The 16,645-nt window shown below is 36.2% G+C and overlaps 1 protein-coding gene across 1 annotated transcript in view; it reads left to right on the plus strand.

Annotated features, from left to right (window-relative positions):
• CDKL5 (cyclin dependent kinase like 5) overlaps window positions 1-16,645 on the plus strand; it is a 132,455-nt gene that overhangs the window by 107,914 nt on the left and 7,896 nt on the right. The window contains exons 13-17 of the mRNA XM_041399951.1: window positions 840-945; window positions 2,972-3,095; window positions 10,541-10,643; window positions 14,337-14,459; window positions 15,561-15,680. Coding sequence (XP_041255885.1) covers window positions 840-945; window positions 2,972-3,095; window positions 10,541-10,643; window positions 14,337-14,459; window positions 15,561-15,680 — 576 coding nt within the window. The remainder of the gene's footprint in view (window positions 1-839; window positions 946-2,971; window positions 3,096-10,540; window positions 10,644-14,336; window positions 14,460-15,560; window positions 15,681-16,645) is intronic.

The raw sequence follows: 16,645 nt of genomic DNA on the forward strand, positions 1-16,645 counted from the left end.
TCCTTCTTGGACGTTCTAGATTTCACTTAGTGCAGGGGTTTCAGTAGTTTCCTATGGGGTCTTGGAGAAGAGCATTAAATTTCATGTGGTCAGTCCATACTGAGGGAAAAAATTGTAGTTCCTGATGAGTTTAAGAGTGGGATTAAGTCATATTTGGTGACTAATTGTGTGCATAAGGATGTTTCTATGGGCTCACCTAGACTTGTACTTGAAGTACTTCCAATATTGTTTTCAGGAAAATAGAATGAATTAGAGGTAATGATATGCTTTTACCTATCCTGTCTGAGTGAAGAACTTTGTCCATAGATTTCTTAGTTCAGAGACTTTCTATTATTTTGCATACAGTAGATTTTGTGATTGTTGGTACCTCTAGATAATGATATTGAGAGATAAGAGATTATAGTGCTTTGGTGTTGCAATTATTTCAAATTAGATGCATTCCTAGCTGCTTTTTAATGTTTGCCAGTAGCAGAGTGACCAGATTCCATCAGAAATTAATTTAACAAGCCTCCAGTAAAAGATTTCTCCTGAGATGCTACAGTTGAATTTCATTCAAGTTGAAATTCTGAGGGCCTCAATCAGATTAATGTCTTTAAAATCACAACTTGGAGGCAAAATTTTGTTAATGCCATTTTTGTCATTTTGGAAAGAGGCAAGCAAGCAGCAAAATCAAGTAATTATTGATTACATAGTCTGTGATTTGATATTTACAGTTATTAATAAAATGAAAGGAAAATGGTATGGTGAATTTGGAGCTTTGTTGCTTATGTATGTTGGTTAAAAACTGCAAATCAGTTAACAGTCTTTCATTTTAAATAGTTTATTATTCTTTTACATAGGGTGGAGCATATCATGATCCACACACAGAAGATGGAGCATCTACTAAGGAGAATAGAATTCTGTATAATGACCCTGTTCCAAGAAGAGTTGGCAGCTTTTACAGAGGTAATTTCATGGTGGCTCTTTCAAATTTAATCCAGAATTTTAGCATGGAATATAAATTAAGTACTAGAAATTGATACAGAGGATTAACATGAACAACTACCAAGGTTTATTGGAAAAATATTTGTTACTCAGCTTTCAGAGGGTGAGTTTGCAGGAAGTGCATTGGTACCCTATTGTTTATTTGTAAATGATAGCTCACTTTAATTGGAAAGTACATCCACTGCAGTACCTTGTAAAGCAAAATATAATTTATCAGGGCATCAGGGCAAAATGAACAAAATTAGTATTACCAAAGTAGGCAGTTAATCAATATTTTAAATTTTTATTTTCAGTTCTTATAAAGACTCTGTTTATACCTATGCACTTGTAGCACATGGACATACTTACTGATCTGTTTCAGATACTGTGTTACATGGAAGTGTAACTCTAGCTTTAATGGCTTGTAACCTGTGGCATTTCTTTTGTGCCTTTATTAAATTACTAAAGATCCGGGTTTCCTACGAGCAAGGGCACACTTGCATAATTCCAGTTCAGAATAAATAATAAAACAGGTCTGTGTATGGACACACACAAACAGATACTGTTCTGTTGTGGCACACAAAAGATGGTGGTTTCTGAGCAGCTGCCTCATGGCTAAACCTGGCTAATTGTTTTGAAGAAGATGATAAGAGGCTAATTACTGTCCTGCAAGTGTTAGGAGGCTTGTGGGGCTCCCCTGAGCCTTAAGAAGTCCCAATCAGCTGAAATTCGATTATGAGTCACCTAATAACCTTAAGCAGAGTCACAAATCTCCCTCTGATCCTCTTCAGGTTGATAAGTTGGCTCATGACCTGATTTAGACACGTTAAAATCTGACAATCCTTGCAAGTGTCCCACTGCAATATTAAAACCTGTGAGCAGAATTAAAGCTTGCACTGTTTTGAGTGATGCTTTTGAGTGTTCGTGTTGCAAATGCAGCAGAGGATGCTTAAGAATTCTCAGTCCTGGATTGCTTTCATTAATCCTTAAAAAGCTCCTAAAGTTGTGCGTGGATTGTCCTTCTTTTTTATGTATAGTGAAACAAAAGTTCCAAAGAAGAAGGACTTCATAAGTCATGTGCTAAAGAAACTGCAGATCTGGGATTTATTCAATTCCTTCTTATGAAAAAGAGGATTTTTCCACTTCAACTTTGTCTATCTAACAAATATATTTTAGATGGGCTTAATTATTGCCTTGGGAAGATGATATTATATTTCCAATAATACTTTGATAATAGTGCATGCAAAACTGGTGATAATAGTATATGCAAGTTACTGTGAAAAAGGTAAATCCTTATTTATATAAATTTAACCTTTGTATTAGAACAGTATTTATTAGCATATACTTTTGTACTACAGCTTGAACAAATCTTACAGATGCTGTTTTGATAGATTGTGTAATGTGATGCTGCATTAAAGTTCCAACAAGCGTCCTGTCAGTTTTTAATCCAGTGCAGGTATTTCTAGTGATATTCATAATTCTAATAAATTTATGTTCTATATCTGTATATAGTTGTGTATTTTCAAAACCACAGTATGTCTGTTTGAAAAATACATAATATCTAATTTCGATGTTTTAATTTTTAGTACATTATATTAGCTACATCAAATATAAATTTTTTTTTCCAAAAAAACTGTTTACTTGCTACTGTTTTTAAGGGTTAAAGTGAAGATGAAGTGTAAACTGTAATATTTCATGTCTTTAGTAACAATATTCCAACCTCTTATTCTCTTTCCTGTTTTTAAATATCAGTCACGCTTAGAGCTCCCTACAAATAGAAGTGTTCTCAAATCTAATAACAATTTACCCAAGTTCTGATGATGGTCTCATGTTATGACCAATATTACCCTGCAAGGATCACAAAAGTCAGCTTTCTTTTCAATCCTACACAAAACACAAGGTGTCTTTGCTCTCCTGTTACTGTAAGAGGCAGAGAGGAAGCAGAGGAGTGGGAGCTGGGATTTTTTGGCAGAGCTCAGTGTACATTGTTTGCTGTTTCTCTGTTCAGTTCCATCTCCACGTCCAGACAGTACCTACATAGAAAACAATGTGTCCAACAGAGCCTCGGTGTTACCAGCAGACAGCACCACGGTGACAAACCACCCCAAGAGACAAACCACCTTTGACACCTGGTGAGTTGTAATGGGCACACACGTGTAGAGAATGGCAGGGAAAAAACGTGGTTTTAGCAGGAGGGACACAATCCTCACGCTTTTCTCAAGATTTGCAGTTGTCCATGTGCTTAGTTGCTTCCTCCAGCTATACCAGCATAGCATGGCGTGTTTTCTGTCCCCTCTTGAGCAGCAAGGAATCCTGCTTTGCACCCATAACATGAATGCAATAAAGTTTATATACTTTTGTCCAATCCTTCACAATTTTTTTCCCGCTATTAGTCCTTAGTTGAAGATAGTGCAAAGTGCTTGTGTGTGTAGTATATCTAGAAATTTGTGGATTCCAGAAGCATGAATTGTTAGACAAGTGGGAAAAATATCAAAATGCATGTTTCCGTATATAAAGTACTATATTAATGAAGAATATTTTCACCCTACAATGGGGACTGCTGCTCTCTTTGTTTATACACAGGAGGAAATGAATACATTCTATGGGAAAATGGATTAAGCAACATCTTAATGGTCTATATTGATTTTAAAATATTAAAAGCATCACATGGCTCCATTACATAACATAGAGCACCTTAATTATGCTAATAAAATGACATATACATAGCTTTGCAGGACTGAATGGGAAATAGTTTTGTTTCTCTTAGAGCTGTTTGGCTCTAAAGTAATCTTTTACTTTTTAAAATCACAATAAAGCATATTGAATAAAAATAAGCAGATGGAGCTCACAGGACTGGTGAGAGGAATGGGCTGCATACATTTGCATGGTTCAACTATGCTTTATAGCACTCTCTGAAACCTTTCTCTCTGAAAGGGCCATAAAGTTATGCTGTCTAAACTGTTTCAGTGGTTTGTTGACTTAATGTGTTTTCACACAAATAACCAGAGAATTATGTGCTTAAAGAGAAAGGGGGGTGGTGGGTGGTGGACTGTTGGTATTTCAGCTTGTGTTCAGGTTGTATACCTATGTCAGTAATAGAAGATGTTTACTCCAGAACCCTTCTCACCTGCTCTGATTCACTAGAGTCTGCTTCCTGTCCTTCAGTAGCTCCACCTACATCCATTTTCTGGAAGTTAGCTGAGGAAACCGGTCATTTATGTAAAACGGTGGTGCTTATGTTGTGGCTTATGTGGCTAAAGAAGGTATTTATTCCTGCTGTTGAATCCTTTTACCATTTTACACTGTCCTTCCTATCTGGATCTTTTTATATTGCATATCACATAAGACAACTGGAATCTTGTTTTGCTTTATATATCATTCAGGAATATAATGTCTTGACTGCAAAAAAACATATAATGTTACTTGAACTCTGAACTGAAAAAAAATAGCGTATGTTATTAGAGCTGGTTGGGAATTTTTTTATGAAGTTTTTTTATGAAGTTTTTTTTGGTTTTTTGTTTGTTGGTTTTTTTTTTGTTTATAATGCCAAATTACCAAAACCAAAACTTTTCAAAAGAAGTGGGTGATAACCACTAACTTTTTATTGTGAAGAATCTTCAGCTCCAGGATGGAATTGCCAGACAAAACCAGAGATACTCTCAAAATAACCAATATTTTGAAGGCAGCATTATTTTTTAGAATGCGAGGAACTTGAGTGCAGGGTCTTTGTTATATAAACCAGAGGCTTGAACCAAGATCTTAGATGTAACAAGTCAATGCCCTAAACCAGAAGTTAGAGGTTATTCTGGAGGACATTGTCTGGTTCCCTCAATATATTGTTTTAAAGCTGTTTCATCTTGTTAAAACAGTGAAAGGACCACAGAGGTGCTCAATATGGCCTTGTGAAAAAGGCCCTTCAGTAACTTTGAGACAGATAGATTTAAGTCCTTGCTTCAAATTACTCAAATATTTTCACAAAGTGGAACAGCTCCTTTGAGAGAAGAACCCACAGAAGAATAAGCATTTATTCTTATGAAATGGAAGAAATAGCAGTAGCTGCAACACCTAGTTACTGCTATTTTGGCATATGCTTATCTTTCTCTTTTCTTTTCCTACTCCCTATTTTCCTGAAGTGTTTCCTGCCCAGCTCTACCTGCTAACTCTGTTCAAGTTGTCCTGGCAATGGTCTGATGTTGCAAAATTGTTCTGTGCCATAAATGCAGCTTAATCCGATTCCTGAGTAGTGAAGAGTCTGTGTTCCTCTACTCAATTTTCTGTATAGAAGTTGTGTAAATGCTTGTGAAAATGTTGAAAGCTCTAATGGAATGTGATTCTGCTTACATCAATTTTATGATGAAGTAAATATTTGATGTTTGAATGACATAGCTAACTGGTACATGACAATTCATCTCGAATTATGAGTGACATGTATTCCACCTGGACTTGCCACTACTGTAAAATATTGCTTCTCATACTATTGCTCTGTGTTGCCTTTCTTCTGTCAAAGATTCTGTGAATGTTTGCTAGACTGAATTGTCACAGATGTTCCCCTGTCTTTGTGTGCATTTTTTCGCTCTGTCCCCACTGTCCTGCCTTTTAAAATAAAGTTATTATAAACTTGACCTTTGTCATCAGATTTTACTCTTAAATTACTAGATCATTTCTGAACTTCAGACAACTTGATTTGAAAAAAGGCAAATTTTTTATCCTTCTAGAAAATCTTCTCTTTGCTAGAGTTTAATTTCCTGTAAATGACCTTGAACTTTCTCAATTTTTTTTTTATTGATACAAGAATAGATGTTTTATTCTCTTCTACTCATACAAACCTTGTCCTGAGCTGGGCAAAATCAGTAGTTATAGGCAAGATATTTATTTCTATTCTCCCAGTGTGCCAGAATATTGGCCTGAATTATCTTTACCACTGTCATAGTTCTAAATATCTCTTTAGAATCAATTCCAACATGCAGTAGGGTATCTCACATCATATTGGAAGTGTTTGCATTGACTGCTTACAAGATATTTGGGGGCTTCTGGAAAGCATTTTTATATCCATACAAATGTAGTTGTCCTATGACAAGTAGATTGTCATATCTTCTCTAGCATATGTCGTATATTTCTGCAAAAATAATAAAAAGGAGGAACTGTATGTATAATATTACTGTTTTTAAATTATATATAATATATATAAACGCGCAAAATCTCTGTCATTCAAGAAAAGAAAAAAAAAATCTTATTCTTACAAGAGTAAAAGGCTTAAAACTTTATCCACTGTCAAGTTTCAAGGTTCCAGAGTATGGGGTTTTTTTGTAAACAGGACATGAGTGACTTTTATATTGCTGTGGCAGTGTCAGTGTAACATTATAGGCACACTTCCTGTTCCTGAAAGTAAAAGGTTACCAGCATCTGAGCAAATTAGTTTAGAGTATGTTCAGCTGTGTGTGCAGCATGACTGTTGCTGCATTATAAATACTTTCCAGTTGTTTAATGGAATTTGTAAAAGAAATCAGGAAATTGCAAATTCTGAATGGTATTCTGTATATAAGATAATAGATCTGGGGTTTATTCCAATTAATAAATCCTCCTTTTCCACGTGATAAAATAAAAAAACTGCAGCTCCAAACAGAGTTCAGATTTGATCTTTTGATTTTAAGCTTTCAATGCCAGACTTTCAGACCATGACCTTTTACTGTGGGCTTCAGCTTGTGGGATTGAGATTCTTATCTTAAACTATCTATTTGAACTGCTTAATTCGTTTCTGACATTTTCACTCCTTTGCTAAATGGTAGCTGTGTAACTGCCCCTTAAGGGTCTTACTTTGACTAAAACTAAAAGGTATCTTGGAGAATTAGTGTTTGTCATTTATCTTCAAAGAAAAGTTCTGCTATTTCAGTAACTCCTTCATTAGACAAAACCCTTACTCATGTAATTGTGATTGGATCCGTAAAGGGACTAGTACATGAAGGTTTCTCAGCCAGGCTGCCTGCTGAGATTAGGGTTGCTGAAGAATAATAAAACAAGCATGAGAAATTGCCTCCCAAAAAGAGCTGTCTGCAATACGAATCTCTCTATGGCAGCATGAATGCAACATGCTTCCTATTTTTTCTTTTTAGCTAATGTAAAAGCACATCAGCTTGCTTGCCACATGCATGTTTGCTGCTACACCTCATTGCACCTGCATGAAGCTGGATACCTTTCCTACCAGGGGTAATAAATAAGAGTGATAATCACAGAATTTCTGTTTGTACTTATGCCTTTTCCGAGTGTTTCAGACCAGAATAACCGATGTGTTCTGCATTATATGTCCTAAGCATGCAAAAGGTACACAAAAATAAAATAACAAAGCACAGCACATTTTTCCTTTGGTTTCTGCTTGAGAATGAGCTCTGTGAGTGGGGGCTCTTCTCTAGGACTACTCCTACTTGTTACTAAAACAGACAGCACATAAAAGACTCTGGTGGAACTGTTTGCTTTCAAGAGCTGAAGCTTTATGCAAAATACCAAGATACTTGCAGTGTGTTGGAAGAGTTTAATGTTGTGTGACTCTACAGATTTTTTTGATAATCCTAATTTTTTCCTGTACTGTCCATTATCTGAAAATCGTCTTTTGGGATGCCTAAATTATCCCAGTGTTTCATCATTGATCAAAATGTTCTGCTCTATTTTTACTTGGTACAAAATCCTGGTGTTGAAGCTTCCTGCTATAATGCTATATATGTTCACTCTCTTCACATAATGAGCATGTGTTTTGAAGCAGTTTCTTTTCAAGGTCAATGCTTTCTCAGACAAATGTACTGCATTATGAGTCAGAGGAGTTAATGACATAAACCATTCAGTATAAAACCACTGGCTTTTGGGTAAGCAGCAATTGAAAATGAGCAGTTCTCAGCCCCTTATTTTCCAATTCTCTCTGGTCACTGTAGCCATAAAGAGGAAATGATGGTGCAGAATTTCATTTCTCTCCTGCCTGCTCAGCTGCTGTGGAGAGCAGTTTTCTCATCCAGGTTCACTGGGCCAAAGAAAAGAATCACACTTGAGTGAATCTCTGTCTAAAAGTATGGCAAAAATTGTTCCAGGCTTCACTCTGAAGATTAACTTCACCTTTTAAAATACAGCATCTCCATTTTGAAATAGTCTTTGTAATAGAAAAGCTATGCCAAGACATTGAAAAATTTTAAAGGGCAGTGTAAAGTAACCTCCTGGGGTCTTGCTTATGATCTGATACTGGTTCCTCAGTGGACAACAATCATCAGGTTGATAATTTGCATTGGGACTGGTTTGGGATATGCTCGCAGCTGTGGGTGCACAGGAGCTCCTTTGGGGAAAGGCTCCGAAGATTCTTAGCCCCATTTACATGATTTTCTGAGTACAAGCAGGATATTTGGGGTGTATGCTTTCTCCAACTTTTCTAACAAATCAAGTAAAAATCATTTAGTAAATAATTCTGCAGGTGTTCTGTCTGTGCTATGTCAGACTCCTGAGTTCACTGAATCTAAAGCTATCAGTAGTCTTTACTCTTTGGCTTTCTCCTTGGTGCTTTAAGTGACTTGTATAATAACGCCTTAGAGTAGTAAGGCGTTATTATACCTGTCACACCACTTAGAGTAGTACCAAGTACAGGGACATGACAGCAACAGGAATCCTTAGCAATCCAGTATATTTAAAACACCTGTTATAAGTATAATCATTACATTAAACTAGAGGGCTTTTTCCCTGTAGTAATGTCCACATTGTTGTAATGTCCACATTAAATATATATTGTCATGCACCTGAGTGTAATTTCTGCATCTAGATATAAGTTCTCAAGAATTTAAATTAGGAAAATTTCTACCATACTTTCTTCTTTTTTTTTTTTTTTTTTTGCTAAGACCATTCTGTTAATGAATAGTTGCACTTTATTGCAGGATTGAAATACTGCATGCGTTTACATTTGGAGCCAGGTAACATTTCAAGCTTGAGGTGGTTTTGTGTAGAAATTGAAGAACTGATACCACCTATCAGAGTGAAGATGGTTTTATCAATAAGGAGGATGACGCCAGTGATTTCTACCCCAATTATGTTTTTCACATTTATTTGGGAAAAAAAAAAAGTCAGCCTGGCATGTAGTAGCAGCTGAATCACCAGCTGATAGCATGGCATTTAAAGCCAGAATTAGAAGCCAGTGACAACTATATTAGACAGTTAAATGTTGCTACATTACAGTCGCTCCAAGAAAAACTGTTCCTGTTTGTCATACAGAGCCCTTAAAACAGTGGCTTTGATTTAGGTTTTCCATCAAGACAATGGAATAATTTCTTCTTTGTTTTCATGCAATTTAAGTGTGAAAAGGGATTATTAAATGACCCGGTATGACTTTCTGTATGTCAGTTGCTACTAAATGTTGTCCATCCTCTGGGATCCAGGCCCAGAGACAGCAGACCTGTTGGCTGTGTTTCTCCCAGATGAGTATTAGGTCCCGATTTGAAATGTCAAAGATGGGAAATGCACTCCACTAAGGAGTTTTTTCTGGCAGTTAATGATGTTATTGTGAAAATCAGTGCCTTATTTCTAATAAGACTTCTTAGGCTACATCATCCACCTACTTGTTCTTGTAATATCTTTGCCTGTTAAGTCCAAGATTTTCTAGTATTCTGTAATTTCTTTCTGGATAAGTAGTTCTGCGTCGTGATCAAGGAAACTAAATATCTGAGCTGGTTTGAGTGTGTTTTTTAACACACTAAAGAGATTGAAATCGCTGAAAATGTTTTTGTGGTGCTTTCCTGCACCGTTTTCAATTTTCAAGCTATTTTAAAGGGCACTAGAACTGAATTCAATTATGCCCACCACTGTCCTTGTAAACCATCTTTTTACCCTGTATGAGTACTTTACGTACATGGTATACTGTATATATTGAAAGTAATGTGTTATTTATCAGCTGTAGTTGTTTCAGACGTGTAAATAAAGAGTTAAAAGGCAGAAGTTCAGTCTTCAGGCAAGTCACCTGTTCCATTTTTGGGTCACCTCCTTTTGCCAGCACTGTCTCACACATAGCAAACTAACGGAAGGTTTTAAGGTGAAATGGACAACAGTAGATCCCAGCTTCCCTGATGATAGATTTGGAACCATGTCAGCAAGGGTCAGGAAGTGCAGTTGAAAGTGGTTCTCTCTGGCCAACTTTGCAACTCCTGCTTCTCCAGCAAGCAATGGATAAACTGGACCTGTGCTTTGATAGCTCATCGCCATTTGTATGTTCTCTCAGATATGCTTTTCATTTTCCTAAAAGACCTTGTGTGTGATATTTTGATTTGAGTATTAAATTCTGACTTAAAAGAACACATGCATGCTTTCCTTTTCCCTAAATAACTATTCATTGGTTTAAACTAATCATTTTACCCTAACACTGTGTACCTCCTATCCCTTGTATATAAGTCTCTCTGGTATTTGTGTAGTAACCCTGGAACCAATGAATGCTAAAACTTTAAGTATCTTTTTACTTTAATCAATAATTTACATTCTTTGGCATCAGATCTCAGTATTGCACAGAATTTACAAAGTAATACCATAATAAAATTTCTCTTACAATACCTTATTTCATATTTAGGAAAAGTCCTGAAAACCTTAACAGTCACTCAGAACAGCTCAAGGAGAAAGAAAAGCAAGGTTTTTTCAGGGCAATAAAAAAGAAAAAGAAGAAATCTCAAAATGTAAGTATGCAGCATTTCTAGTAGAAGAATTATTTTAATTATTTTGAATTATACCATTTTAATATGCTAGATTAGTACAGTACCTTCACATTATTTATGATTGTGTGTGTGTATGCACTTCTTTTATTTTCTCTTTTCACTATAAGAAAGTCAAATTCTTCTCCTGTTTGGGGTTGATTTTTCTGCCTTTTCAAATATTTCTTCACTTACTAGTCCTTACTAGGACTAGTTAATGAAGAAATTCAAACTTACACCTTTGTTTCCATTCAGACCTTTTGAGAGCCAGTTTTGATGCAAGTTTTAAGATGATGTTGCAACAAATTCTTTTTCAGGATATGGTGATACCATTCCAAGAATAGTAACTTCATTGTTGCATGTCCCCAGAGCTTGAATAGTTTCAGGCACCCATACAGAGAAAATGAGACTGTAACAAATGAGAATTCTTTCCAGTCTTTTTCATGGAAGTGTCTTGGTAACAGCCTCTGTCTTCTTCTGCATTCCATGACTGGAATAAGTATGATGTGTCTTAACCATTTCTAAGTGTTTTATGTTTTGTTGAGGGAATAGATTGTGGCTTTTGTTATTCAGTATAAGTCTTTGGTGTCTCATATGTTTTTACATTTTCATAAATTTTTGGGAGGGAGAAAGGACTTTATTTTATCAGAAAGTAGTGGTATAGTAGTATTTCACAAATTTTTATAATAAAGATATGCCTAAGAACTGAAGTAATCTCATTCTTAAATGACAGCTCTGGAAACATTAAAATATTTAAAACTGTAATGTTCCTGTAAGTTTACATGCAGTTATAGTTTTGAAGATTCTCAGAATTGAGTAAACCATGCTTACTCCTGGCAAAGGGGAGTGACTTAATGAAAATATTTACTGTCAAGGAGTGAGGTGACAGGACTGAGAGTTGGTGGAGGGCTGCTCTATTGAAAACTGGGGAGGGGAGTGATTACCACACTTTTTATTGTTTTGGGTTTTTAAAAATGTCTTTGAACTGTGTGGAACATGTGCATATGTATATTAACTAGCACTCAGAAATGCTCCTCACCTTCCTGCTGGGTGATTTACAGCAATGGCATCTACCTCTCCTTCTGAACTCGTTCACCCTCATACCTGTATGCAGCTCAAATATGATCATTTGTATTAAACAACTGAATTAAATGCCTACATTACAGCTCTGGGACTGTTTGATACCAAAATGTCCATGTAAGGATAACACCTAAGGCCATTGGTTCCAGTGATGCATTTTCAAGGGGGAAAAAAAAAAAAAGGCATTAAATTTGCATTGCTATATTGTACTGTGATTCCAGGCATGCAGACATGGTGGCAGACAACACTCCAATAGCTCAGCTGATAGATGGGATGGTGATTGCCTTCACATTAAACTGTGTGAAAGAAATACATACTGGATTGTGTTGCCTCTCAAAATCTGGCATTTTACAAAACACCTAAATCAAAAGCTCCTTGATCTGTAGCTACCAAAACCATCATCGATTACAAGCTAAGGCAGATTTATATCTAATACTAACTCCTGTTTCTTCTCACTCTTAAAAAGAGGGGTAGAGAAGAATGGAAGAGAGAGAGAGAAGGGAAAAAATTGTGTTTGCTATTTAGAGGTGGTATCTCACAGAAAGATGAATAAATTAGTGAAATAATATAGTGATACAACTCTTTCATCCTCAGCCAGAAACTTGCTGAGATCTGCTTGAGTTTTGGATCAAACCAGAGCCGGAAAAACCTCCTTTAATTTCTCTTTGCAGCTGATTACCAGGACAGTATCTAGGCATAGACTGTACCACTGGTGTGTGCACAAGTGTCTGGCTCAGACACTGCTCTTTGTTCTTCTTCATCTGTTGGTTGAAGACATCTACCTAACAAGCACTGGGACAGTCTTTAGGATCTTCCAGCACAACATAAAATTACTGCCTTCAATTCAGAACCAGATTTGGTGTTAGTAGTAAAAGTTGTTCACGGCACTTGTGATATTAGCTCTTCAGCTACACATATAATGTTTTCCATGAATTCCTATTAAAAGTCTTAATAGACAGCTTGTTACTACCCAAGGTTTTTTCCTGAGACCTACAATTCAGGTAGAGTCCTACAAATATGAAATTCCAGTTATTTACTCAAACACAGACTTTCAGCAAGAAATAACAAACTAGATCTGAGGACTGTCACAGAGCTAAGAAGCACATAAAAGCTAGCTATGATTTACTTCTGATATCCTTTGGCAAGTCTCATTTTGCTGGTGATCATCATCACAGGAGTTGTAAAAGATACCTGAAATTGGATTGAAGACATCTTAGTAATGTCATTCTTAAAATATCGAATAGCCTAGAATTAATCCCAGTTGCTGGCACTTCTTCCTGGAGGTTGTTCCCATGAATCATTGTCTCTGGAGTTCTCCAGGTGCAGTACCTCGTGGGTTAGCAATTTTTACTACCTGTTATGGGAATTCTTTGCAGTATTGTTTTTGCAGAGCTGTTCTTGTCCATTCTCCTTTTCATCGTTTGAAGTGTTTTAGTAATGTAGCAAAAGGTTTTGAGGATTGTTAGAATCACAGTTTTGTGTCATCTGCCACCAAACAATTTGATATCCATGAGGGTTGTACACAGTGTCAGTAGGCACTATCTTCAGAGGAGTCTGAGTTTTGCAGATTTTGGCACTTATTTCAAGCTATGGGTCAGAAGAAATTATCTGTTTTGGAAAAAAAGTTTCAGGTGAGCATTTCTCTTAGCAGTGCTTTCATTCCCTTTTAATTTACTGAATTTGAAACAGGAAATTCTTCTGACCATACAGTTCTTGAACATAAGCTATGCTAATTATTGATTTTCATTAACTTGGATGGAATCTAGGAGCAGGGAAAGCTGTTTGAAAGCCCACGCTTTTGGTAGTGCACTTGTCATTGTATTTAGTCAAATAATAATTCTATTGCATAATAAAGATTTCTTCTGATAGACAGGAAAATGCAAGGCACAATATATGTGTCCCCTGCTTGTTTGAACCTGAGCAGGGGAGAAATAGACCCATTTATAGTTCTAGTACCTTATAGTTCTGTTTGTTGCTCATTCATCTACTGGTAAGCTCTTTGGTTGTGCTCCATAAATGAAAATAAAACAGCCAGTGTACTTGCAGCTGTACATGAAGTTGCTGATGGCATATACTGAAATAATTCATCCTAGATCCATAGCTCTTATTGCAAGTTAAAAATAGAAGGCTTTTTTCCCTCCTGGAGAAACTTCTCATTCTGAAACCAACTCCTGTTATTGTTAGTGGTTTTTTAATATTTTCTTTATATAAAAATTAAGAAATGTCATACTGCTTTAGGTCATTATCAGAAATACAAATGATTGCCAGAGTTACAGGATTTAATTCTAAGCTCAGTAAAGTCAACAAGAGCCACCAGTTATTTCCAAAAGCTTTTGAAATAAACACATTCTGTATTTCTGATGAACATGGATATAAGAATAGGTGTGCTGATCTTTTTTTTGCATACTTTCTATGCATTGAATTCCTTGAATTTGTTCCATAGGCTTTTTTCAATCATTATTGTATTTTCAAGAAGCAAATTATAGGCTTGATAACATGTATTGTTGAATAATCAAAAAAAAAAAAAGTTAATTTAGTAAGGGGCAGATCTCTTGAATTGAAATATTATGCATTTAGTTTTTGTGTCTTATATTGCAGACAGACTCAACCAACGGCGAGAATCCGAGCATCAAGAAATCCCTCTTTCCTCTTTTTAATTCAAAGAATAATTTAAAGCATAGTTCTTCTTTGAAAAAACTTCCTGTAGTCACTCTACCAATGGTATTAATTTTTAAGTACAGTAACACTGTAGAATGCTCCAGTAAATTTGTTTTACTGACTACAGCAGCATGTGGTTTATTTTCATGGTATCACTTCCTCTTCATGCCAGTTAAGTATCTTGGGCCAGTTCAATAAATTTAAGTAAAATTGGCAGTTTTGTTGAAACAGATTATGCCTAAGAAAATTTTTAATAATGTTTGATACAGTGAAAATGTAACATAAACAGTTCCAGAGAGAATGAGCCTTGGGAGTAAGACTAAGGAAGGGAAATAGCTGTGAAATTGTGTATGTTTAAAATTAAACTGTCTCATTATGTTTCATTCAGGAAAGAAATCAACCTGGTTTGGTTTATAACTATATTGTAAATACATAATTTTATACAAACTACTCCTTTATATATAAATTTAAATAAATCAAATACTAACAATGGATTATCTGGAAAGAACTTTAGCTCATGCGTCTGTTGTATTTTTGTTTGTCCTGATTGTTCATGATAAAAGACAGTTTGTATTAAAAATAGATTCTATTTTGACTGTCCTCTTTTTACTTAGAATTCTTGAAATGAGATAAAAAGCTACATGTAAGTTTTAAATTATCTTTCTGCCATAAAGTTTCATCTGTTTCTTAATTTTTGCTTTAGTTTAGGATATTTGTGGAGGAGAAGAAAGATGGGAATAGAGAAAGTTCTTGGTTTTGTGATGTCAGTCAGGAGATCAGTTTAGAGGGATTTTGGTCTGCTTCACTCTGGAGCAAATTTATAGAACTGATCCATGGTCTTAACTGCAGTATGGAATGCTTTTTAAATGAAGATGAGGCTCAGCAATGTTTTGTTTTTAATTTTATTTTTGAGGCCTTGTTTAACTGCTCTTTCTTACAGCAAATAACACTAACAGCATGTGAATGCTTTAAGGGCTAAGGGTAGAGCAAATCTGCATGACGTCCACAGCCACTTGCTCTTACTATGGGGAGAATTATTGAGAGGTCATTGTAATTCTGCTGCAGTAATGGGCTTCACTTGTGTTCTGTAATTAATTGTGGGAAATTATTTACAGCTATTCTTAAGAAAATACTAGGAGACCAGTATTCAATATTTTGTTGCAGATGCCTAATACTGAAGGTCAGGATCTCTTGGCATTACAGAAAGCCATTCATTCTTCCAATCACCAGAGCAGCAGGCAGAAGGATTGGCATCCTGAGAAGATGACAGAAATCCAGCCTCATGTAAGTGGCATTATCAATTCCCTATATATTAATATCACTGATGTATCTTGACAGCTTTTTCTCTGGTGAATAGAAGAACTGCATTTGACATTGCTTCCCAACTTTCTAATTCCTTGCTCACTGGATGTACCTGCAGTCCTGCATAATTTTTTTAAAAATGTGGACATGAATGATCAGGAAAAGAGAGATTAATTGTCCTGTGTCAGTCTTTGAGCCCTTTGAAATATTAGTTATGCTTTTGTATTACAGCAGGCAGTGTTCCAGTGCACGTCCATGGTAGCGATGCAGTGCTGTACAAAAGCCCTCAAGTCAGCTCTGTAAGGAATGGTGAATCTTGAGGGTTGGCTGCTGCTCTGCAGAGTTTGATACTTGATGTGGTCACCAAAGCATCGAGGCCACGTTACAGTGTGGCTGGCACAGACTGCAGTTTCAGCAGACTACATTTTTGGAGCTCAGCACTGCATTAGTGCAACTTTATTTTCTCCAGTTCTAAAACCAGCTCAGTGGGCAGTGTTTGGGAGGGAGTGTCAGTGCCATGCTCCATTGTTGTCACATTGGAAACTGAAGAGGGTTTGTTGCAGCTGCAGTGTTTGAAGAAACAAGTTGCACTGTCAGCTGTGGAATTTAACAAGGCTGCTTTCATACCACTTTGTGAACTCAGGCTTCCCCAGGCTCTTGTTCCCCATTTTCAGTAACCCTGTATCACCATTCACCTTCAACCTGCTCACCAGTGAAAGAAGCTGTGGGAGACTAGAGCTGCCTATCACCCAGCTGCCAGTAAACAAAATGTGTAACTTCTGAGTTCTGCCAGACCTCGTTTCAGTGCAGATGGTTACTCAAGACTCACTCCAACCCCTAATTTATGTTCACAACATTTTTAAGAACTTGTATTTCTGAAATCTGTTTCTCATAAAATGTGGCTGATGGTCTTAAGTTAATAGCAGACAGATGGACAGCTAATGCAA

The sequence above is a fragment of the Onychostruthus taczanowskii genome, unplaced genomic scaffold, assembly GCF_017590055.1.
Source record: "Onychostruthus taczanowskii isolate IOZ18803 unplaced genomic scaffold, ASM1759005v1 scaffold17, whole genome shotgun sequence".
Taxonomy (NCBI): Eukaryota; Metazoa; Chordata; class Aves; order Passeriformes; family Passeridae; genus Onychostruthus; species Onychostruthus taczanowskii.